Source organism: Phallusia mammillata, chromosome 4, assembly GCF_965637545.1.
Source record: "Phallusia mammillata chromosome 4, kaPhaMamm4.hap1.1, whole genome shotgun sequence".
Lineage (NCBI taxonomy): Eukaryota > Metazoa > Chordata > Ascidiacea > Phlebobranchia > Ascidiidae > Phallusia > Phallusia mammillata.
In genome coordinates this window covers 28403825-28428197 of record NC_137255.1, presented here as the reverse complement: position 1 = coordinate 28428197, position 24373 = coordinate 28403825, and the positions used below count along the sequence as shown (strand labels likewise).

Below are 24373 nucleotides of genomic sequence, written 5' to 3'. Positions count from 1 at the left end.
GAACGTCAGAACTTAAACTGGTACGAAACAAACTAACCATTCACATAAAAAGCATGGTTTTTTAGTACTGCAACTAAACAAACATTTTCACATTGCTCAACATATTTTAAAGGAGCGCGTAAAAATATAAATCCTGCATTCGACCACGATTGACCACAAGTCCTCAAACGATTCAGTTGGCACAAACTGATTTCAAATAAGATTGTAGAAGTACTCAACGTTTTCGCGGTCCCCCAAAATTGTCTCGCGGACCCCTAAATGATCGCGGACCCCAGTTTAAGAACCGCTGGTCTAACCAATTTCAGATTTAATTTTAGATTTTCCACACATTCGAACCTTTTAGCGATTAAAACATGATTTGATATTTCCACCTGTTAAGTTTTGAGTGCTGTAAAAATATCAAAGTTTTGCTAAATATGTTTCTGTGTATTAAATTGCTGTTGCTGTGTATTTAATTGCTGTTGCTGTGTATTTAATTGCTGTTGCTGTGTATTTAAAAGTTTTTGATTTCATTTATTGTATAAAGTTTATACCGAAACTGTAAATGTTGCCAAAAACTATTTAACTGTTGCGAGTAAAAAATACGTGCAACGTTTTCTGCAAAATATTAGAAGTTGAGCAAAGCGTTCGCACTGCAAAAGTGATTTTTGACTGTTATAAACCAGTTCACTTGCATCGTCCACACAAGGTTTAGTTCAAAACATCGATTAAAAAAGGCATTTTAGGTTCGGCCTAAATCGGTTTCGGCCCAAACCGTTTAAGGCGGATAAGGTGCATCGCTAATTTAAACCATAGAAAAATATGTCATAAATCGTCTGCTGAAGCAAATTGATTGACTGTGACGTTGTGAAAATAGTTAAGTTGGGGACTTTCCCATAAAAGTTTTAAAAATTGGCAAACAAGCCAGTTTTGATGGGTGCCTTCGAATACTACAGGTGCGCTAGGTGCGCTTGGTAACCTTTTTTCGTGCAACGTAACTTAAAAATAGTGCAGGTAACTCTCTTTGGTGCGATTAAACTCAGAATAGGTACGACGTAACTCGAAAATACTACAACTGTCCTGTTTTTATGCGACAAATCGTAAATACTGCAGTTAACGTTATAACACGCAAATAATGCTGGAAAAGTGTTACGATCGTCCCAACACACAACCAAAACCCTAAACTCTGAACCATAAACTCTGATCCCTAACCCTAACCCTAACCCTAACCCTAACCCTAACCCTAACCCTAACCCTAACCCTAACCCTAACCCTAACCCTAACCTCAACCCTAACCCAACCTTAAAAACAGTACATACAGCATTATTACGTTACGTCGCAGTAACTACGAGTTTACTCGTTTCAAAAAAGGTTACCTGCACTATTTACAGGCTTTGTTGAATTAAAACGAGTTACCTGTAGTTTACCAAGCGAAGTACCTAGCGGACCAAGCGCACCTAGCGCACCTGCAGTTTTCGAAGGCACCGAGTTTTGATTTCTAATCCAAGAAGTAGTAGGGTCAAGTGACAGTTATCGTTACCGGTGTAAGACTCGTGTTTTTGTCATCGTTTGTGACGATGTAATAAGGTGCAAGCACAATAATCCACACAAGGTCAGCGTGGGACATGATTTCCCCGTCAACTTCTCACAAGAGGAAAGCTGCATCTTCACGCATTCAATTGTCCAGTACACCTTCAAAAGTTACGAGAACCCTGTATAGTACTGAAGCATCAGCCAACAATGTGAGTACTGTTTTGTAAAATAAAATTTAAGAATTTTGCTCAAATTGTGAAGTTTGGTGAAATTATATGTAGTGGCCATTTTTGTGTTATTTCTGGTGTACCATCTAAGGTACACCTTAGATCTGGGGTGTAGTAAGGATGTAAATTTGTGCTGTCATCTGTCATGTACATATGTTCAAATATATGCACTGCCAGGTATGCCCTGTGTATTGATAAAATCTCCTATGCTATATTAGGCTTTATCTAGACTAAAAGGCTTTTTGTTTAGACGGTCAAAAAATTTTGTAAATTACTGGTATGTTTCTAGACTCTATTCAGGTATTGTGGACACACTGGCAACAACTAGTGAAATAAAACCCTGTGATGCAGCTTGAGATAGAGAAAAGCTTTGCCACCTGCCTTTGATACTAAAATTAAAACAAAAATATGTTACAACAGAGTTTTATTGTTTTTCTGCAGGCAGATCCACCCAATGAACATGCAAAGCGATCTCTTGTTTATGAAGAAGCACATGATGGAGAAGGTATCACAAAACTTTGTAGACCAGGAGTGTGCAACTTATATTACTAATAACTAAAATGCAATTAACATGATTAGATCATAAGTCACTCCTTGAGGTAACTTGCTTTGTGTTCACCAATCATGCTTGTATTTAAACAAGTTACTAACAGATGCAGCAAGCACTGAACCCAAACAGTTTAGTGGGTTGCATTTGGTTTGCTGGTTGCTTACAACCTGCTCTAGACATTTCAACAATGAAAACTACATTTTTTTTATTCACAACAGAATCTGAAAAGTTGAACCAAAGTTTTGAACTGTTTGATGACAGTAATGATGAATTTGATGATTTTTTATCTTCACTTCCTGATTCTGTAATGAATGGGAGCCAACCATTGCCAGGCAGAGTAAAACAGTTTTTGTTTTGTGTTTTAATTAGTGTTTACTTCTTTTTTGCACCAAGCCTAATTGTGTCAAGTGTAGTGTTTAGCAGGCGTGTCAAATTTAAACAACTTTCAGGGCTAAAAGCAAACTTTAAAGTAAGTCGAGGGCCGCAATATCGAAACATTTGTTACAGTGTAACATGACAATAACAAAATTGCATGATTTTAAAGTAAAATGTTTATTATTACCATTACCTACATTAAAAAACAATATTGTAATAAATACCAAACAGATATATATGAGTAGCAGAGTGAAAGAACCAACTGTGCTTTATTGTTTGTGTGAAAACAATGGCATACAGTGACACAACAATCGCATTGCCTGATTCTAAAGATTTGCGATTTCGATCATCCTATTAAAACAATGCATATACCACTAGTAGAGAATGATTGCATCATGTAAACTCACTGGTCTGACAGGCTATGCCGCCTGAGTAAAATACATACATTCTAAAAGTTACCTTGCTGCCCACTAAACACTCTCGGAGGCCGTAGTGGGCTGCATGTTTGACACCCCTGGTGTGGAGTATGCTACTAAGAAAAGTGTATAATCAAAAGCATTAGTGTAGCCTGATTTTGTCATTGTGTTGCAGTTTAAAGCCAGTGAATTGCCTGACCATGTATTGGAAAACATTTTCTCTTGCTTGCCGATCCGAGATATGTTGCTGTCCTGTACACTTGTCTGTCACCGATGGAAAAATATTATCATGGATGAAAAGGTAATTGAATAATCAAATTATAAAATAAAAGTGTAGAAAATGGTCTTGATATTGATTTACCTTAGTTTGCCATTTATCTACAAGTAAACAAAAATAAACTGACAAGTTTGTCAACTGAAAACATAATAACAAAATTATGAGTTTATTGCTAACTGAGCTATTTGTTCAGTTTATGTTGTGGAAAAAGTTTTATCACAAAGTTCGTGCAAATGATCAAGAGGCAATAAGTCACATTGAAGGTTTGCTGAAGTCAACTGATTTGCTGATGGAAAACACAGATAATGATCCTCTTGTGGCATATCGCATTGGAAATATTATCAGGTATACATGTACATAACATAAAATTAAATATTTGTTGTTTTTCAAGTCAACAAAAAATTTACTGAAACCGTCAATGTCAAATGTAATAAAAAAAGTGTATGTATGTCATTTCAGTTAGGGCAAAAAATGCTTTGTGTTGGTTGACATAACTGGTGTGGCATTGTTTTGTGTGGTTTATAGATTTGCAAGGGAAACATGTCCATTAGGGATGTTTGATAGTGATTTAATGGAGGGAGTTTGCGGATCATTGAAAAAACATCCATTGTACAAACTTTCCCATGACTTGGTGACCAACAGAATATTTACCTCTGATTTTAATGTAAGTAACATGAGAGTTTTATTATTTAGTAACAATGTATGTTGAATGTAACATCATTTTGGTCATGGTGTGCTGTTTGATAAAAACCTTAATATTAAAACATATTCTGTGTAAAGTTAGTTTGAAGAAATTCATTTGTTTCAGTTGAAGAATGACTGTGATGTCTGGGTCATTTGTACCACAATCTTGCTTCTTTCACCTGGTGTGTTTCATATGCAAAGTTTAAAAAACAAATTATGTTGCTTCAAACCTTTACCCAATGTGATGGATTTCCTTTATATGTTGTCACTGTTAATGTGGATGCTACATCGACATCAGCTGATAAGTCAAGAGTACATTATAAATATGATTTTAAAATAAAACAAACTACTTTAAAATCTTGGACTATTTTATAACTCTATCATGCTTGACTTTGTTTTATGACCCAATTTACTTGTCTATTACAAGTACAAAAACAATTAAGATAACACGATAGATTAGTGAGGGGTTTTATGGTTCTAACTAATTTAGTTTAGGTAATAAAACCACACATTTCACTTGGAGATAAACCCTTATATTTGTAATGAAGTTTATTACTTTATTTGATAGGCCATTGTTTGGAAGATGTTTAAATGGTAATAATATTTGTACTTCTGTAAAGTCAGTAAAAAAGTGTCTTTTACATGTTTTAGGAGATTTTAACCACAAGTGGACCTACCTAGTCAGGTTAAAATTATTATTTAAACAAATAAGTTACTAAGGAATAAAGAATTGTAAGTTTCTAACCACATGTTGTCACACCTTGTCTACACCAACTTGTTTTTGTAGATATCACTACCGACTCTACTGCACAATTTCCCTGCTTGAAAACACCTCAACACCACTGCCATTGTGGTAATTTTAAACTTTTAACTCAAAAAAACTTTGAAGCTGCCTAACTTTTTAACTTTATAACTAATATTCAGTCAATCAAGTGAGACCTGCAACTTCAACTTAACCCATGAGCAGCGAAGGGTTGTAGGTCATGAGTTCAAACCAGGTCAACTGGTGCGAGTGATGGCTTATGCTGGTGCTGGGAAGACAAGCACATTAATAGCATGTGTGAAAGCTAATCCACAAAACCGATTCCTGTACACATCGTTCAGCAAGTAAAATACATTTCTGATATATACAGAACAACTTACGGTAATATTTAAGCAAAGTATTTGCTGTTTTAGGGCTGTTGTTGATCTTGGTAAAGAGGTGTTTTCGAAACATCAAAATGTACATTGTGCAACTTTGCACAGTCTCGCTTATCGAGCATTGGGAATGAACAGGTCAGATAAAATATGGTTGTTGTTTTTTTTTGCATATTTATTTAAACTGTTCTGCAAAAACTTATGCTTTGATGGCTTATACCAGTGGTTCTTAGCATTTGTGGTGGGACTTCCATTAATAGTCAATCACCATGTTCGAATTTCCCCCTCTCATTTAGTTTAAGCGAGTAAATTTGTGTGGAATATTAAAAAGTCTCCTCTGTTGACAGGCTATGCTTTGATGACCCCTGACTTGCATAATTTATCCTCATATAAATACACTAATTTTCCCACCAGTTAAGAATCACTGGCTTATACTATGTTGCAAACAGAAGGATTGTAGGTTGAGTACTGACCCTATGATGGTAAGTTCTCATCTGATCATATGTGACGCAGGTATCGTTACAAAATGTCACGTGGTACATTGCGTGCTCGTGATATTCGTGAAAAACTTAACATGGATGATTGTGAGGCGGCCGACTCGGTGCTGGTGGTGAAAACCGTCGTTAAATTCATGGCTTCGGATTCGAACGGGTTGAAATTGTGTCACGTACCTAATCAGAGGAAAGTTAAGGTCGATGGTAAATGGGTATGGAAGGAGGTTGACGAAGATGATAAGGAGGTGCAGTCTGTTTGCAATATAGTTAGTGAATATGATAAGACATCTTAACATAAGTTGAATAAAGAATCAAATGTATAAGTGTATTTGTGCTATATTTCTTAAAACCAAGCTACCCGGATATTTTTGTTCAATATTTTGTGTATTAAGGATATTGAAAGCACTTTTTCTGTTGGTTATGATGGAGTTTTTATCACCTTGAATAAAAAAAAACTTTTTTGGACTTCTCTGTTGTAGGAAGCGTTGTATCGTGCAAAGGAGTATTGGAAACATACAAGTGACCTGCTGGACAAGAACTGGCCGATGACTGACGATTGTAAGTAGTCGCGAATAACTTTTCAAATGCGCGCAGTTTCTGATTACAGACATAAAGCACTTTTTAACGAATTTGTCATTCAACTGGTGTAATGCCAAACAAAATAATTGTTTTTTTCAAAAACTTATATTTTTGCTGACGTTTCGCCCGCCAGAACGGTAGGGCTTTTTCAGAGGATTGAATGATATATTGCGGGCACGTAAGCGAACTTGTACAAGGGCAGCGGGATATGATGAAAAATAATTACACAAGACATATGCACATCATTGTTTCTTTCTTGCTTTTGTTACTGGTAGTGGCAAAAAGCTGCGTAGCGGAACGCCAAATAAAACAGATATAAAACAGACTACTTTTGTTAGGGTTTGAAGTCATATGCTTGTCCAAGCTTTGTTTTACATTCATAGGTGCAGAAAAGTTGTTCATGGTTTGGTTAAACCAGTCCTCATATAACGCCACGGAGAAGTAAATATAAATCCCCAAATGCGCACAATTTTACTCAACACCAACTGTTTATGAAGAGCTATCAACGCCGAAATGCATTTTAAAGAGTAAACAGGGCTTATGTAACAACGCCCTTAAAATGCAATGCATGAAAAAAAAACGTTTTCAATCGGCAGCTGGAAACTAGAACAACAATCACAACGTTATTGTCTCCAGTGTGACCGAGACAAACGAAACGACCTTAACGGGCCTGGACCCCTGCTGAAAGCAATAATGCATTTAATCAAACGATTTAATTTCCCAACAAAAGATCTGCACTAGATGCCAGCGGATGTCACACCGCACTTTTGTTTTCTGGCAGATCCCTGGTGCGAGCGACACCACATTAAAAGGTCATTAAGGGTTATTGACTGCGCTCGCTCAAAACGTTACTGCAGGTCAACACACACAAACTGCAGTAAACTGTGTAGAAAGACGTGTTTTGCTTGTACGTGATGTTGTTTGAGCTTTGTACAGAATTGGCGAGAGTTTTTAAATGTACATTGCACATGAACAACTTAGACCTAGATCAAACACTTCTATTGTTGAAACATGAAGATAACTTAACTTTACTAATTTTGATGTACATCCATAACACATATCTATATAATTTTTGTAAATGGTATATGCAATAAATCATGATTTTGGAAGAGTTGTATATATAAACTAACAGTACACGCAAAGAGTCAGTTTAAATTGCTTAAATTCACGACAATAGTGTCATGATATCGACCTTTTGTCGGTATTTTGAACGATACAGCATTTTTTCTTGCAACTGGGAATGCATCCCTAATGCCATCCCTAACCCCAGACTTCCCTGAATTTCCTAACTTCCATTATTCGTCTTCAAAATCCACTAAAACACTTTTGATACGAAAATCTATTTTATCCAGGTTACTTGAAGAAATGGCAGCTTAGCCGACCCGACATATTCGGTTATGACGTCATAATGTTGGACGAGGCTCAGGATTGTTCGGAGTGCATGCGCGACATTCTCGAACGTCAACTCATCCACACAGCGCTGGTGTTTGTGGGGGATTCGCACCAACAAATATACGGCTTTCGTCGAGCGAGAGACGCCCTACTTCATGTGTCGCCCTCGCACTCCTTCTACTTAACGCAGGTAAATTAATGTGGAGAAATTCGAAAAAAAAATGTTGTCTTAGTGAAGATTTTTACAACTTGATCCAAATCATAAACAATGGGTCCCATATAACAGGGCTTCTTAAACTGTGGGTCGCGAAATATAATTTTGACGTAGGGAAACATCATGCGTTAATATGTCATTGTCACAATAAATGGTATACGTACGTTAATATTGTTTAAACATCATTTACGTGTATTGGCTTTACCCATCAAGGGGTCAAGTAGAATTTTCTTTTCCAAAATGAGTCGCAGAGAACGAAATTTTGAGAACCCCTGACATATAATACCCAGAGCTATTACAACAGTGCCTACAAACTTTCCTCACTGCAACCTAAACATTAAGTTTTTCGTCCAACTGGTGAAAAGTTACACAATGCACACGCTTTTAATTAAATAACTTGTAATTTTACCAACGTGTCTTCCTCCAGCTCAAAGGGGCATTATCAGTGCAACGTGTAAATAGCTAAGTTTTAGCGACCCATTTTACCGTCAAGTAGTAACTCCATGCTGCATGAAAGTCATAAACGTCAAAACGAGTAGATGCAACAAATACCTAACCCACCCAACGCTTCGTGAAATACTGTAATACAATTGAAATAGCGAATCTCAATTTTGGGTTGCTGTCCGTTTGAAAAGCACTGATATACCATAACAAGTTAGCTGCAAACATGCACATTGCTTTGACCGGTAAGTTCTCAAGAAACTGTCCAGCTTGAAGGTTAGAATAACCAAACAACAGCACTCCAGTTTGTTGGGTGTTGGGAGTAACATACAGAAAGCCTTACCTCATACTATCCGGTTGACACAACAACTGGACTTTACCGGCATGGTGAACATGTATGACTATACTACATACATCACATAGTTTGGTATTTTGCTTTCTAAACGGTTTCCTGTGCATTTCTAAACCGCAAAGACGTCAAACTTGTAGGTCGTCAGGTTACGTATCTTTTCTCGGATGCTTAGCGTTGGCGGGTTTCGAACCAGCGACCCTTGAATGTTTTTTTATATGTTTGTTAGAGCTTTCGGTTTGGAGGTGAAATTGCCCAGGTTGCAGATTTAATTCTACGTGCTTTCAAGTTCAACGGATTTTTGCCACCCGGAGATAATAAAAACAGGTTACTGGCGATCTCCGACAAAACGCTGCTTGGAGTTGGACCTTGGGGTGAGACTGAGATACGTCATCTTTATTTCCGCAGGAACGTAGTTTAAACTGAAAACTTAAATTTAAAAAGAATCACAACCAAATAATATTCTAATATACGTTAACAAGTCTGCATATTTACGTATTAAAATTAAAGATCAAATCAACTTATCATCAACTGTTACTTAACAGACAAAGAACTAGGTAAATTAGTTAGGTCGGATTTGGTTTTTCAAATTCATGCTTAAGTTTAAAAAAAACAGGCCCAGTAAGCACATTGACCAAATCACTCAGCCATAGATAAAAGGAATAACAATTAAATCTAGTTGAAAACAACTTTACCGTTGGCTTGAACCAGGGCGAAAGCCATTTCGTTTCTTCAATTTCGGGGGTCAAAAATTTACAAAAAAATCCGTTTGATGGTTTCGGTAGGAGGTAGCAACCGGCTGCCTTAAGTCAATTAAACACTGTTTTGTATTATTAAACTGTCTTTAAATTTAGTTAGGGAACATGTTGTATTATTATTTCTTTCGTTGCTCCATATATAACATTTCGCATATACTCTGAAGATTATTACACTAGAGACTGCTATAGAATGATTGGTTACGTAGGTCAGAATACTACAGAACTGACTTACGTTGAACCCTCCACAGCAATTGCACTGTTTAGTTTATCTGTATTGCACAGCCAGGAATTTTTGTATTTCCTGTTTGTAACGCTGTTTACCCTACTTAGTGTTTCAATGTTATTGTTTAAATTACTATCTGGGTCACTTTTGCCCTGACGAAGATGTCATAAAACATAATATTGGTTCTCAAACTTTTTTGACATGACACAAATACTTCAAAAAATGTTGTTTCGCGGTTTCTTGCGATTGTACAATTACTGGTTTAGTTGTAATATGTTCTTAAAACAGGAAACTTTACAGTGGTTTAGATCAACCATTCATATGCAACACAAACTTGAGAGCGGGTTCGATTCATTATCGGCCAAACAACATATGCTAGTTACCTAAAATAAAATAAATGCCTTTGTACAAAACGGGAACCCAACAGAACTTTCAGGCCAAACAACTTTGGGTCGCGAGTTGTAACTTGGGAAACACTTTTTTAAATTAAAGCCAGAGGCACGTGGCAATATCGTTTGACGAAAAGTATAAATTGATTTATTTTAAGTGTGGATGAATATAATGCGGCCGATAACTCGGAATAAAGAATTCAACACTACCACTTGGAAAACGATGACAAAAGCTAAACAAAGCATAAAACATAACTATGAAAGAGATTTTCATTTTGATGGGTAACGCAGTGTGTTAAAAATAAATTACTAACATTGCGGTTGTGGTGCCACTACAGGGCAAGCAAAAGAACCGAAAAGGCCCCCTCTAAATTGTCGGTTTAGGAGACAAGTCAACCCCATTAAAAAGTTGAGAACACGAGTTTCTAATTTACCATGAAGTTTAATTTCCACGTTAAAATTGGAAATATGACAATTAATAGATTACTATGCTTTTGTTGCGTCATGAATAGTTTGTTACGTCAGTGCATCTAAGAGTGTGACCAGTCCTTAATGTTAAAAATGCATTGCAAACGACAGCTAAAAGACACATAAAAGCCATAAAAATATATGTATATGTATCATAAACAGGCTACTATGAGTTATTTACACAACACAAACATCTCCTAGATGTAAGGTCGAATAAATTCTCATACCATTATTTTCTCGCTTATATTTTATAATAGTTTGATCATGGGGCAAGTGATGTGGTCAGCATGGACGCCGACATGTCACGATTTAAAAGCAACAACTACACACGAAATTTGTCATAGAGAAATAAACTAATTTTGCAGTGAAAAACTTGAACACAATCCTATTGCTATTTTAACAAATACTTTAAAGTGATAAACAGCCTTTGCCAAAACCTTGCTGGTAAAAGCAGTCAGGAGGCGTAACAGTGCAGTAGTATAAGAAAATGGCGGAAAGGCAAAAGTAAATACTAACATTTATGTACAAAGATGACAACAGTCACTATAGAAGTGTTAAACACAACGTAAACAAGTTCAAATAAACATGGCATTTGAAAAATCATTTCCTATTTTTTACAATCGTTGTAACAAATTCCACTTTTCTTGTTATGCATCACAATTTAGAAACGTTTATTTTGAAGCTGAAATCAGTTAGCCTAATGCAAGCATCTTCAGTGTCATTTTCAAATACATTTTATTCATAAAAAAACGAAAATTTTCACGAAAGGATACCAGACAATGGACCATAGTGTCCTATTCCATCAGACTTTCAGGCAAAGACTAATGCCATCATTGATGAAGAAAATATGCCACTTTGATCTAGTGTCTGGTCAAACATTTATTGCAAAGCTTGTTACACAGATTAATTTTATGCATGAAAGAAAGTGTCCGTTTTTTGAGGTTTAAAAGCACACTATCCCTTTCGATTTTGATCTAATAAACCTCCTCTTTGCTTTTGTGATGTCCCCGTACGCAACCTTCAATACATTGATGTTGTAGACACATTGCGCTAGTGACTCAGCACTTTCATCTGTCAGCGTGTTAAAAGATATATCCAAAAATTCCATCTGCAACAAGAATTGGTTAAACGCAAGAGGCAACCAGTAAAATGCATATTTCACATTAGAAGTAAAATGAACGCACCAACATGTGAATAAAAGAATGGTTTCATACCGGCTTGTCAGTGACAAAACGCGGCGTGGATAAAAAATGAAGCACGCAAACAGCCCCATTACAGTAGATACACCCGGTTTGTTTATACCAGTGGTTCTTAAACTTTTTTGACCGCGACCTAAATCTGAGTTTTATGAACATCTCACGACCCAAGCCTCAAACATCAAAAAAAGTATTTTTTCTGATATGCATGAAAACGACACAGACAACCAGTTGTAGTACACAGAACTATAAAACAGTGATTTATTACAAACAAATGTTTGATTTATTGTAGAGTGATTGATAAAACTGAAAATTTTCCTTTAATATATCTTCAATGCACGGCTCTATTATTTTCATTCGGGAGACCACTTCATATTTTATATTCAGTGAAAGGTCTCAGATTCGACATTAACTGTGCTGTTCGATAACGAGACGGACTGCAACTCGTCGCTGCGTAGGAGTCCGACCATGTCAAAACCGATGCAGGCCTAACGAGCTCGTTTCGTTCGACAACACAGCACACATTGTGGCATTGCAGCACCATGATCATTGATAGAAGTGAATCCCAAACCTAAAAATGTTTCCTTGTACGAACTCATCCTTAAACGCTAACTGTTACATCTCCACCGTCTGTTTCGCATGATTAACTTGTCCTATTATTTCCGTGTTATGACGTTACAATCGCCAGGTGCGTAACAGCAAAGTTGGAAGCTAATTGTCGTCTGTATGTGGTAATGATTGGTTCATTTTACTGTACAATGTGGTCGAGTGAGATGACTTTACTACTACATTAAGTAACTTCGTTTGTGTTTACGTTCGTTTGGGCAAAAGTGAATCACCATACCGCGACCCATTTTTTGACCCTACGCCAGTGGTCTTCAACCTTTTTTAAAGGCGACCCCAATTTAAAAGAAAATTAAATCAGCGTTTACATGCGATCCCATTTTTTCCAATAGTAAAAAATATTTCAAGAAATGCCGAAACAGAAACAATTTTCATGTAAATATGCCCGCCTAATTAGCATTCAGTGTGCAGTATTACGTTAAAATGATAGAACCCATAAGTTTTATTTAATTTGGCCAACCTAATTCGCTTTAATGCTCACCAGTTGGTAGAAATCAGTAAATTTATGTATTTTTTCCTGAACCCGCTGTATTATTTTAGACACAATATGGCATTAATTGGGCTCTATCACGTCACAATGGGTTGGACAACTTGTGTTTCATATGGATTATTGCATCACAATAATTAGTGTGACACGAGGTACCAAGCTGTACTGCAAAACATTAGCAAAGATTTCGAACTAGAAAAAAGTCCATTATTTTTTTGGTAATAATTTTAACGCCAACAAATTAAATTTACAGCGACCCCCAAAAAAGTTTAGGCGACCCCACTTGGGGTCGCGACCCACAGGTTGAAGACCACTGCCCTACGCGACCCATGTTGGGGTCGCGACCCATACTTTGAGAACCACTGGTTTATACGGACAAAAAATATAAAATTAACCAAATACCAGTTTTTCAGTTGGTAGTGAGGTTCGCCAAACTACGAAATTACAATTACCGCCATCACTAAATCCCTGCAATTTGTCTGCACGTTTAAAGCACTGGATAACACAATCATTTAATCATTTTATGGACTATAATGACCTTAATGATTCGATAAAATTTGGGTGTGTTGCTGTTGTGCAAAAATGCACAGCCTTGACGAAAGACGAATACATGCAGCTATGAACATCTATGTTACAATACACATCCTGGCGGTCGTAACTTGAACAAATCTCTTTTATCGTAACTTACATTTTGCTGTAATAATTGTAGGTTGATTGCATTGCTGTAAAGCAGACAAATAAATGTAGTGAGTTATAAAACTGGAATTGAGGACAAGAATTTATAAACTCTGCGTTAAGGGCAGGTTATTGTTTTCAGATATGTATTTACAGTGGCTAAAATGTCTCTAAGTTACATTGCGCGTTATTGTTAAAATAATTGCACCTGTTTGGTAGTATACCTTATTTCGCTAAATAAACGCCTTATGAAGTAAGAACATTTTTTTATAAACTTACACGTGCAGCATAAAAATGTGGTTGTTGATGGCAAACATATCCATTGGACATTAAAATTTGGTCATCAATGCGCAAATTTTTTTAACGATAATTATTTTGCAACCAGGATAGGCAAAAACGTTTTGAAACACGCATTGACTTATCAAGAAGATCGAAATTAATTGAGCAACATCAATGACATGCTCAGGCAACTGCAGAATCTTATTTTTTACCGGCTTTTTTAGCTGTTTTACACCATCACAGAGTATCTTGGCACCTTCACTTCCCATCTGACATAGCCGCAGTACAAGATTTTCAATGTTGGAAAGGCAACGCGCCAGTGAAATTGTTCCTAAATAGTCGATCCTGTTTCTGGTGAGGACGAGACTCTTCATCTAATTTTAATGCAACATGTATATGTTTATTTTTACCACTAAACAGATAAACTCACATAGTAGCGTTAATTTGTCTCAGAGCGACCGGTTGAGCTTTAATACTAAAATCAGCTACAAAAAAATACAAGCGTAAAATTCAGCGTTGGGTTAATTCGTTGACACATATTGACAGGATTCTTTTTGTAGGCAAACAATAATATTAGTTGTTAACCAAGATATTTCATTTTTTCAAAAATAAACCAGTATTTACCGGATTTTTTAGCTTTTCCACTCCATCGCAGAGTTTCTCGATACCTTTACCTCTGATCTTACAATCCTCCAGTATCAGTTCTTCCATGTTGTGAACGCATCCAGCCAGTGAAGCTGCTCCCAAGATGCCGAAAACGTTGTAGGAGAGGTCAAGCATCTTTAGCTAATTATAAGGCAAAAAAATGTTATTTAACGTAGTGATAAGGTGGTTGAAATATACAACACAACATTAGAGTATGTTTGTTACGTATGTTTCAGTTTGCACATATTTATTCAAACCTTTTTTACTTTGCTTTAAGCAGATTATTTACACAGATTTTTTTGTCACGTTTGCACATAATGTTGTTAAGTAATAATATTCAAAAACAAAGTGTGGTATAGAAAGTGCTTTGAGGGAACTAGACTTTCACAACAAAATAGAGATAAAAATAAAAACGACATGGACTGACATGTCCAGCCTGATATAAGATGCGGTAGTACATTACAAACATACGCACTGTCTATTTTTAAATAATGGACAAAAGCATGCGTACAACACGTTATTACTATTGCGGTAGATATTGAACTTTGACCACTTCGACTGTACACAGATCCGGTCGAAGTTAAGGTTGTGTCCAATGATCATTCAATTTTACTGATGCGATAGGTTTTTAGGTTTTATAGGTTTACTTTGACAAAATTCGCAACTTCATGCGGTGTAAACGGGCTTTGTTTCGTTGGTACATTTTTTCATAGGTTGCGTTAGTGCATTTTTTTTCATAACTATACTGACAAGAATAAAACTCACTCTACCCCATTTTGCACAAATTTTATTTACCGGTTTTGATAGCTTTTTCACTCCATCGCAGAGTGTTTTCACGCCTTCACTTTTAATCTTGCAGCTCCTCAGAACAAGTACTTCAATGTTTTGAAGGCAAGGAACCAGTGAGGCTGCTCCAAAGTTGCCTATCTTGTTGACGGAGAGATTGAGCATCTTTAGCTAATTTTTAATATGTTTACTTTGTGTTAGGTATGAGAAGAATGTTTGTGTTAAATTAAAATTCAGTCATCTAACAATAGTTGGCATTTTGATTGTCACATCTTTAAGATCGATATACATAACTTGCACGTGTTAGGTAAAGTTGTATTTACACTTTATCTTAATTGCGTCACTTATCACCCATTATTGCATACAAATTTAGTTGTTAGCGTATAATGTAAATAGCAGCTCAACATTATTCCCTGTTAGAACAGAAAATTTGGGTTAAGTTGCATTAAAATACAGGAGTTTTTTACCGGCTCGCTAATTTTTTTAATCCAACGCAGAGATTCTCAACGCCTTCATATTCAATGCAACAAAGGTGCAGTATAAGCTCCTCGATGTTGCAAAGGCAACGAGCCAGTAAAGCTGCTCCCGTGTTGCCGAATTTGTTTTCAGATAGATCGAGTCTTTTCAGCTGATTATAATTCAGTAAATAATGTTACATTTAAAATAAATGCGTATTGAAGAGTAATTAAAGAAATCAGTTGAAAAATTGTTCGTTTTTTATATTAACTGTTAATACTACTTTTTTCCCAGTGGTCACTGTTGCTCAAAAAAGTACATATTTAACAATCGATATTCAGGCGGTGCTAAGAAACAGCAGCAAACACTGGATTGTTTAAACAAAATAACGCTTTATGGTCAATATGCAAATATTAAAGCACTCGTTCAAGGTCGAGATGTGAAAACCAGAGCTTACCTAAATTTTTAATATTTTTAAGTGACACTTTGCTTGCAAGTTAGCTGCGTCGTTTGGAGTTTCAAGTTAAAGAATCATTATTTACATTCCAGTTATTTGCAAAACGTTTATGTTTTTTTTTGTACCGGGTTCGAACCTAGTACGTAAACTTTCTTTTTTTAGTTCAAGTATATGGATAACACGACAAAAAGGTTGCGCGTCAATTTGAAAAAGAAAACTGTATCAACAAACCCTGTTTAGTATTTACAGAATTTACGTCACCACCTACGTAAAGTGCACTCAACAAAAAGTAGTGTGGAAAAAAACAAAGGCTGAGGAATTTTTTACTTGAATATTTGTTTAAAATTATGTCGAGTAACAAAATGCTTTGCGTCCAATAAAAATTCTTCAACAAACCAATGGCATTTCACTGTCAAATCTCAAAGATCTGTAGTAGGCTACGCATGGCAGCTGAGTTGGGTAAAGTTGTTCTCAGATTTTGTCACACATTTACAAAGCAAGTTGCGAGAACATTTATCTAGGTTACCATTGTGTATTTTACTTAGCAGTTTTTGATTGAACGCACTCTTTCCTCTTCTTTTTTACTGATGACTATAGTTTGCCAAAGTTCTTTAGCTCGTTACAGACGTAGTGATATGATCATCATGTTGTAAGCAAACAGTAAATTCGATTTTAAATTGCACAAAAATTTTACCCGCTTAGTTAAACGTTGTACTCCATTGCACAGTACCTCCAGTCCTTCAATTCCGATCTTACATTTTACCAGTATTAGCTCTTCAACACCAGAAAGACACTGTACCAGTGAACCTGCCTCCATTCTTCCGATTTTATTATGAGAGAGGTCGAGCACCTTAAACTGAAATTAATGCAACATGTATTGCCGAAATTGACATAGTAATAATTTGCTATATTGAAAGCGAAAGAATTAAACATTTTTTTCCCAATAAAATAATTTATCGATTGATGTCCGGTCAGTGGTCCATGTTGCTGAAATATGACAAAAATGTACTTAAACAAAACTGTAGAGAAGAAAACAAAAAGAGACTTGGGATTCCAAGTTTAAATTACTTTGTGTTAATTAATTATCATTTTGTCGTCATATTTCTCATACAGACACGTTTTGCTGTAAAATAATTAATGCTAACATCGCTAAGTTGCGTACGATAAACAGCATCTTTGCTATTGGCAATAAAACAGCAACCTCTGTTTCGAAAATCAACAAAAGTTTACCGGATTTGTTAGGTTTTTCACTCCATCGCTGAGTTTCTCGACACCTTCACTTCCGATCTTACAGCTCCCCAGTATAAGCTTCTCCATGTTGTAAAGACAAGGACACAGTAAAGCTGCTCCCGTGTTGCCGATTTTGTTGCAGGAGAGGTCGAGTGTGTTTAACTGATTTTAATGCAACAAATTGTATCACATTTAACTTGGCGAAAATGGTAAAAAATACAAAAAGTAGACAACACCACATCATTTCTGTTTACACATTGCAGTAATTCCTGTGACATATTTCACCCAGAAAAATAAACTTAACATATGGATAATTCTTCCGTTTCCTGTGTTAGCTGTCGACATTACATGCTTGATAACGTTGCTAATAAAGTTAAAACATGAGAAAAGGTTTTACTGACACGCAAGAATAGCTTTTGTTGACACACAAAAAATACTTGTGTGTGTTGCTGTAGCACTTAAACAATGCGTTTGACTACAAGCCTCTTATGAGTTAACTGTGTTGTTTGAAAACTGGTGTTACCATGTGATCATATTGCTTTGTTTATTTTTAAAACATTAAATTAATTTATTATTAATCGCGAATTGACACATTATTTTCACCAAATGCAAGTGTGGATAAGAATCGGTGTGTTTGTTAATTTATAAGCTGTAGCTAATTAAATTTTTGTTAAACTTTGTAATTGAATAAAAACCAGTGTTTCCCTGTGAACAAAAATCATAAAGCATTTACCGGCTCTTTGAGCTTCACTACTCCATCGGAAAGTTTCCTGCTGCCTTCACTTGTAATCCCGCATTCAACCAGTATAAGCTTCTCGACGTATTGAAGACAATGAGCCAGTGAAGTTTCCCCCTTCCCGCCGATCTTGTTATAGGACAGATCAAACGTCTTCAGCTGTTTATAATGTAACAAGCTTCGTCACAGGTAAACATCAGAAAAGACTGCTTCTAGAATTAACTGTTAGGATGATTTACCCTTATTAGTCAACATTTTTTTATAATCTTTGAACGACGTTTTTAGCATTCTTTCGCCTTTTACCTTTTTTTTACGTGTTTCAATCCCATTGCAGAGTTTTTCGACGCCTTCACTTTCGATCTTACAGTCCCTCAGTATAAGTTCTTCGATGTTGGAAAGGCAACCATCAAGTGAAAATGCTCCCGAGTAGCCGATCTTGTTGTAGGAAAGGTCGAGCATCTTTAGCTGATTTTGAGCAAATTTTATTACATTCAATGTACTTACAATTGCAGACATGCCTGTTTCACGTGAGTATCGTAATGCGGACTTAGAAAGCTGTGGGTCTATTAGAAGCATACAATCTTAGTACGCTTCTCTGTTAAACCACAATAAACTTAACATCTTACCTATTTTTTTAATCTACTTTCAAAGACATGATTATAACAATCTTGCACTAGAATATTGATAAGGATTTTTACCAGTAAAAAAGCTTCTGATCTGAAACAATGTTTACAAACCACAACATTACCGGTTTCTCTCTGTGCTTAATTACGAAAGAAAGATTTTCAACATCGGCTGGGAGGAGAGAATAATTCAGGGAGTGGTCGAGAGGCAAGTTGACCACGCCAGGAAGTAGTGAAGCGACAGCCAAAGCAATCTCCGGATCATTTGACTCATGAGCCCAGCTGCAAACTTGCAAGATTTCTTCTTTACAGTCGAGCCTTTGTTTGGACTCCACAAATTTCACAAGAAAAGATTTCTTTTGGTTCCAATCATTTTTGGATGTTTTAGGAACAAGTGACTCGAGTTGATGGAAAACCGAAGAATCAAAAATCCCGAAAACAAATTTGGAAACAACTTCCCATCTCTCGTCTTTAAATTTATTGAGGACTTGCTGAAACTCGTCAATAGGCATGATCATCATTATGTAGAAAGCCACAAAAAACTCGTGCCAGATAAGATGAGAAAAATATCGAACTTTGTGGCCGTCCAATATCGTTACCTTAAGATTCCCTTGTTTAGTAACTGACGTGGTTGTTAATGCATCGAGTGTGGATTCCTTGATGCCTGCTTTGTCAAATTTATCTGACTTAAAAACGATTTCCATGTTTAGAAATGCATCATAGGCTAATTTTGCCAGTTTGTCCAAGTCACCTTCCTGATTTTTAAAGTGATTGGTTGTAACATATTGGCCACAAGTGAACGCAAGGACACGAGTAAGTGAAACAAACTGAATATCTTCAGTATAATACATAATGTAGACAAGTGTCAATATGAAATTGACCGGAACGTAGCAGTAAGCAAATACATTGCGGTTTTCCACCAGCTTTTGTTGTATGTCATCGTATTCGTCTCCGCATATTTGACCGCCAAGTTCATCTTGTGATGTTGGGGTCAATCCAAGTATTTGAACAATAAACCTGGGTCGATATGAAGGATGGAGCTTGTATAGTTGAGATGGTCGTGACGTGAAAATCTTCCGAGCACGTGGAAGCAAGTTTCCTCCCGCCAAATGTTTCAAGTAGTTTTCCGATTTTGACTTCGAATGCATTTGGGGTTGGGGAACTTCAGTGGAAAATGATTCAAAAGCAGCCTCGTCAAAACCGTCGAAAATCATCAAAACATTTGGATCATTGTAAATAGCATTGAGAATGTGTTTTTCTTGTTCTGGGGTGTAATCTTGTTCAATCGACATGCTGGAGAGAAGAAACTCAAGAAATGTCATCTCCTTTGTAAAGTTGATGTTCCTGATCACAATGTAGAAGAAGAAGGAAGTCTCTCCACACAACTTTCCCTTTAAACCTTGCATGGCCCACTTTTTGGCTGAGGTCGTCTTTCCGATTCCAGCTTGTCCGACCACACCGACCACGTTTCCATGTTTTTCCTCGTAATCATGTTTTGGCTGTATGTCATGCCATTTAAATTTCCATTCCGCTTCACCTATAGCTTTTTCTTTTGCACGAGGAAACATTTCGTCACTGGTGATGTCACTTTCTGGTCTGTCGAAAACCTTTACAAGGTCCTTTCTACGGTGATTATGTCCCTCTGCTAGAAACTCATCATCAATTCTATGTGGTTGGCTGGCAAAGCCAAGATTGACAGGCGTTATTTTCCGTTTAGCAAAATCTGATAATGACGATTCTTTACAGGCAACTGCTTCCGTTTTTTCCTTGAGCAACAACTTTAATGACTGATCCAAATGCCCATCCTGGGTAGATGATGAAGAAGAATGAGAAAACTTCTGCCTTTTTTTAGGTGGAGTATGGGGTTCAGTAACATCATCTGACCCTTTCGTCAAGGTGGGTTGTGGTCCAGCATAATCCATTATTGAGAAAGAACAATGTTTTTTTGTTTTATTTTCTCGCGGTTGCGTCCACTTGGTGTTTGTGATGTTTTGACTTGTTTCATGCAAAAACTTTCCTTGTCATGGCTTAATGTCGTTATCACTGGTTTCAAGAAATATCAAAACAGTTGATGATAACACAACATGCAGCTTTTAACCACAGCATCGGCTAATATATTTGAGTGAAATGTTAATTTAGCAATAACGTGGCCTTACACCTACAAAAAAGAGCAAATCTTACCCACAAGAAAACAAAACGTAAAAACCTTTATCAAGGAACACAAGTAAACAAATCGTGTAGTATTTGCCGAATCGAAAAGACTATTGGTAAAAGTTATCAGGTAAAACTTGTTAAACTTATTGTACAAAATCTTTTGTTCTCTACAATTGCATAATTCAATGGTAATTCTCGTATTAGGGTGACAACATAAAGCTGCAAAAGTAAAGTATCAAAATCGGAAGAAAAAATTCTGTGAAAGAAAAAAAAATATGTTTTTATATGTAGAACCAACAATTAAAGAATACTATTTAAACGACATGATTATCTATTTTATTTCCTGCGCATTTAGGCGCATGTGGCAGTAAGATTGTTCCACTTTTTTTCTGTATTTTACGATGTCCTCCATCTCCTTCTTTTTTTTTTCTCTAGCATACAAAACGGTGGACAAAGCACTGGAATCTTATATACTCAGGGCAAACAAAACATCAATTTGTAAATCGATCAACATCCCGAGGAATGGCAAACATTTTTGTAGCAAACTTTCCTGATAATATAGAAGTGAATCGAACATATCTAAATGTTTAATTGTATCTTTCGTCAAAGAGCCGCCCATGTACCGTTTGCATGTTTATGAGAACAAATGGTTAGACGACCTGAGCGTGTCAAGGGAAAAACTAGCCTAGAGTTTCAAAATCAGGAAGAAGCGAACCCTCAAGGGACTATTGACAAATTTTGACCGCGAAGATAGTTTGTCTATTTTACTCAAGCTTATGTTGGCATGTTTAGCACTCGTACGGCGGTTTTTAGGTCTAGATTCGTAAGTTATACCATAATTTGTTAATTTTACCAAATTTTCAAACAACATTTGTTTTCAATGGGGAAAATGAATGGGAAACGTTCCCTAAGTTAAATTGTGTCTTTCCGGGGACTTTTGGCTCCACAACAAAAGGGCTGAACTTAGGTTTACGTTTTGTCTTAAATATACCTAAAAAAACATTCTTATTGTTCCTATCTATTTGTAAATGGCACCAATGTTCCAGCTCATGATTAGTAGTCTGCCTTACTACCTTTCGTACAGACTAACACGCTTTAATGCTTATTTGCGCCACGGACGTTTTCATCTCCTATCCGATGCCACCTATCTTGCAGTTTCGGTATTGGTCTCTGTAAACGACCTGTTCCTTTGTTTGTATTGGCACTACCTTTTTGGACGGGTACTGTTAATCATTTAACATTATAGCTTTTGTGATGCTTTTTGGTATTTATTTATTTTTTCTTTTAGATTAAAAATGACGAAAAATGATGATACCATTTTGTTTATTCTGTGCCCTTTTCACTAATTTGATAAACACACCATTTGTTAGGGTTAGGGTTAGCAGGAAGTAACAAATGTGTGCCCTTACACGCGTTTATGCCAAGGGGTCAAGGCGATTATTGTTAGATTGTTAAAGACAAATTAGTAGAAGGCGTCAACCCAAACTCGACAAGGTTTTTTCCATTTTGTTTTTACATTATTTTATTGTCATATATATATATATATATAAAAGAAATTTGTTCCACTTGTCGTACAGCGGCAAAGCTTACAATGACCCTTTAACGACCATTTATCGCGGATTTCGGAGACGTCTAGTTTATTGTTTGGCCTTTATGTTAATCAATGTTCTGCCTGACATAACAAACTAAACTACCGTTTGTCGTGTTCAAATCACGTGTAAAGTACAGAACCTTCGCTAAAACTGAATGCACATGTTAATCTAATAAAACTTTTTCAATCACCGAACAGACTGCTTAGACCACCGAACAGAACGTCTGCTAATACAAGAAGCAGACCACCCGTTCTGCATCAAACCATCACAAACTGTAAACCAGTTAATCACTTCACCAAAACTCCTATCTTTCTGGCTGTCCAGTTTACACATATGTTGGGTGCATATTATAGGCTGCATAGTTAACCACTGGCCCAGACAGGCAAAATGTTTTTCATAACAAGCAATAAACTCTGTACAAATTACTGTTCAAAAATTCACCACATTTTTGGTTGTATTTTTAACCTGAGGGGCTGGTAAACCTAAAAACGCATTTTTTGGTGCCAATTGGGTTAAAATGGGTGAATCCAACCAAAGATAATGAATAAAAATACTTTACAATGACCAACCAACAAAGCATGAAACTCCTCGATTATGTTCTTTAATGAGTGTAGCTTTTCAAAAATTTACGTTTTGGGGGCATGCGTGTGAACCGCTAGGTCATTAGGAGTCCAACTTAGGAAGATCAATTTTGGATAACTCACTAACATGTGTTTAATTTTGAATAGGTTTGAAGCACCAGCTCTTGACAAAACACTTTGAAACAAAGCAGTGATAGACAGATAGAACAAAAAAATGCCAAAACAGTATGTCTTACCTTTATGAATAGGCATAACAACGATACCGATCATCTGCCATTGTTTTGAGGTACTTTCGATATTAACACAGAATATTTAGAAATAAAAAACAATCAAATGCTAAGATTTTAGTGTTATATAACTGTAGTTTGTTCGAATAAAAGTATGTTGAAATACTGTTAGTTGGGTACCAGTTTTCGTCCTATCTAAACTGTGCTGTTTACAAATTTAACCTACATGATGATCTGGTCCAACTGCACGAGCAAAGCTTGGTAAACTGTCTTCCTCAACAGGAACGAAAAATGTTTGCACCAAAAATCCAGTTTACAGGCACATGCCTGAACTTAGTTATAACATTTTGCCACAATGACCCTAAAAACGGTTTCCTTCAAAATTAAACAAAGAGCGCAGTCATCTGTGATTCGAACACCAAGCAGCAAGTTAATTGTTACGACACATTAAGATTTCCTGCATCACCAAAACCAATCAGAAAGTTGCTATAAATCTGGTAAAAATGAAAAACAAGTACATGTTACTAATCGCTTTGCCTCTTATGTACGATACCAACTTTACACAAAAGCTCACCACTCGTATACTTGGCCAACATAGAGAAACTGGACCAAGGAAAGGTAGTAAGGCAGATGAGGCCTTGCTGTCGCACTTGGTAAGCCAACGACTATTGCAATCGGCAAGGCCTTCAATGCTTATGTACAAAAATATGAAAGTACCTTGTATCCTAATCACTTCACCAAGGCAGAATGCAGTCGGAAAGAAGTTGCATTCGAACGGCTAATTTGTCCAGTTAGCATCTGTGCTTGTCGCAAAAGGTGTCGTTAATAAAATCTTCTTCCAGTTTGCTACAAAAAAATTAAAAGCTTTTTTACAGGTCCATGATCATGTTACAACACTAAAAGAGCAAGTTTTCCGACAGCAGTTATTACCCAAGACAGTTTTAATAATTATTTTCTTCAAGCAATTTATACAGGTAAGTAATTGTTTCCTCTTTCCAAGTTATTTGGTTACTTTCAGCTTGAGGCAGGATCGCACTAATATTATTCAGTTGTTCATTTGCACAACAGGGCGTTTACAAAAATGAGCTACAAACACGGATCTCTGCCATTGAAGTTTGTGTGAATTATTATGCCTCATTG

General features: G+C 36.3%; 2 protein-coding genes and 1 pseudogene across 7 annotated transcripts; 2 read left to right on the top strand and 1 right to left on the bottom strand.

Moving 5' to 3' along the window:
* Window positions 1–24373, top strand: part of LOC145225201 (NACHT, LRR and PYD domains-containing protein 3-like) — a 149834-nt pseudogene that overhangs the window by 91275 nt on the left and 34186 nt on the right.
* Window positions 1475–14574, top strand: LOC145225199 (F-box DNA helicase 1-like). 6 transcript variants are annotated; one of them, XM_080091882.1, is made up of 16 exons: window positions 1475–1721; window positions 2181–2244; window positions 2508–2626; window positions 3256–3381; window positions 3551–3702; window positions 3883–4021; window positions 4166–4353; window positions 4829–4894; window positions 4966–5148; window positions 5218–5316; window positions 5692–5917; window positions 6152–6230; window positions 7604–7833; window positions 8877–9021; window positions 13971–14100; window positions 14383–14574. In XM_080091882.1, exons 1-16 carry the CDS (start codon window positions 1605–1607, stop codon window positions 14462–14464), a joined length of 2145 nt encoding a protein of 714 aa, XP_079948008.1. In that variant the 5' UTR covers window positions 1475–1604; the 3' UTR covers window positions 14465–14574. The 6 variants fall into 6 exon arrangements, with proteins under 6 accessions (XP_079948008.1, XP_079948010.1, XP_079948013.1 ...); XM_080091884.1 differs by having other exon boundaries at window positions 14402–14417; XM_080091887.1 differs by lacking the exon at window positions 14383–14574 and having other exon boundaries at window positions 13990–14073.
* LOC145222295 (NACHT, LRR and PYD domains-containing protein 3-like) lies at window positions 15584–20601 on the bottom strand. The gene is made up of 7 exons (XM_080088394.1): window positions 18805–20601; window positions 18360–18521; window positions 18054–18215; window positions 17321–17482; window positions 16821–16946; window positions 15645–15805; window positions 15584–15590 (listed from the first exon to the last, which is right to left on the bottom strand). Exons 1-7 carry the CDS (start codon window positions 20599–20601, stop codon window positions 15584–15586), a joined length of 2577 nt encoding a protein of 858 aa, XP_079944520.1.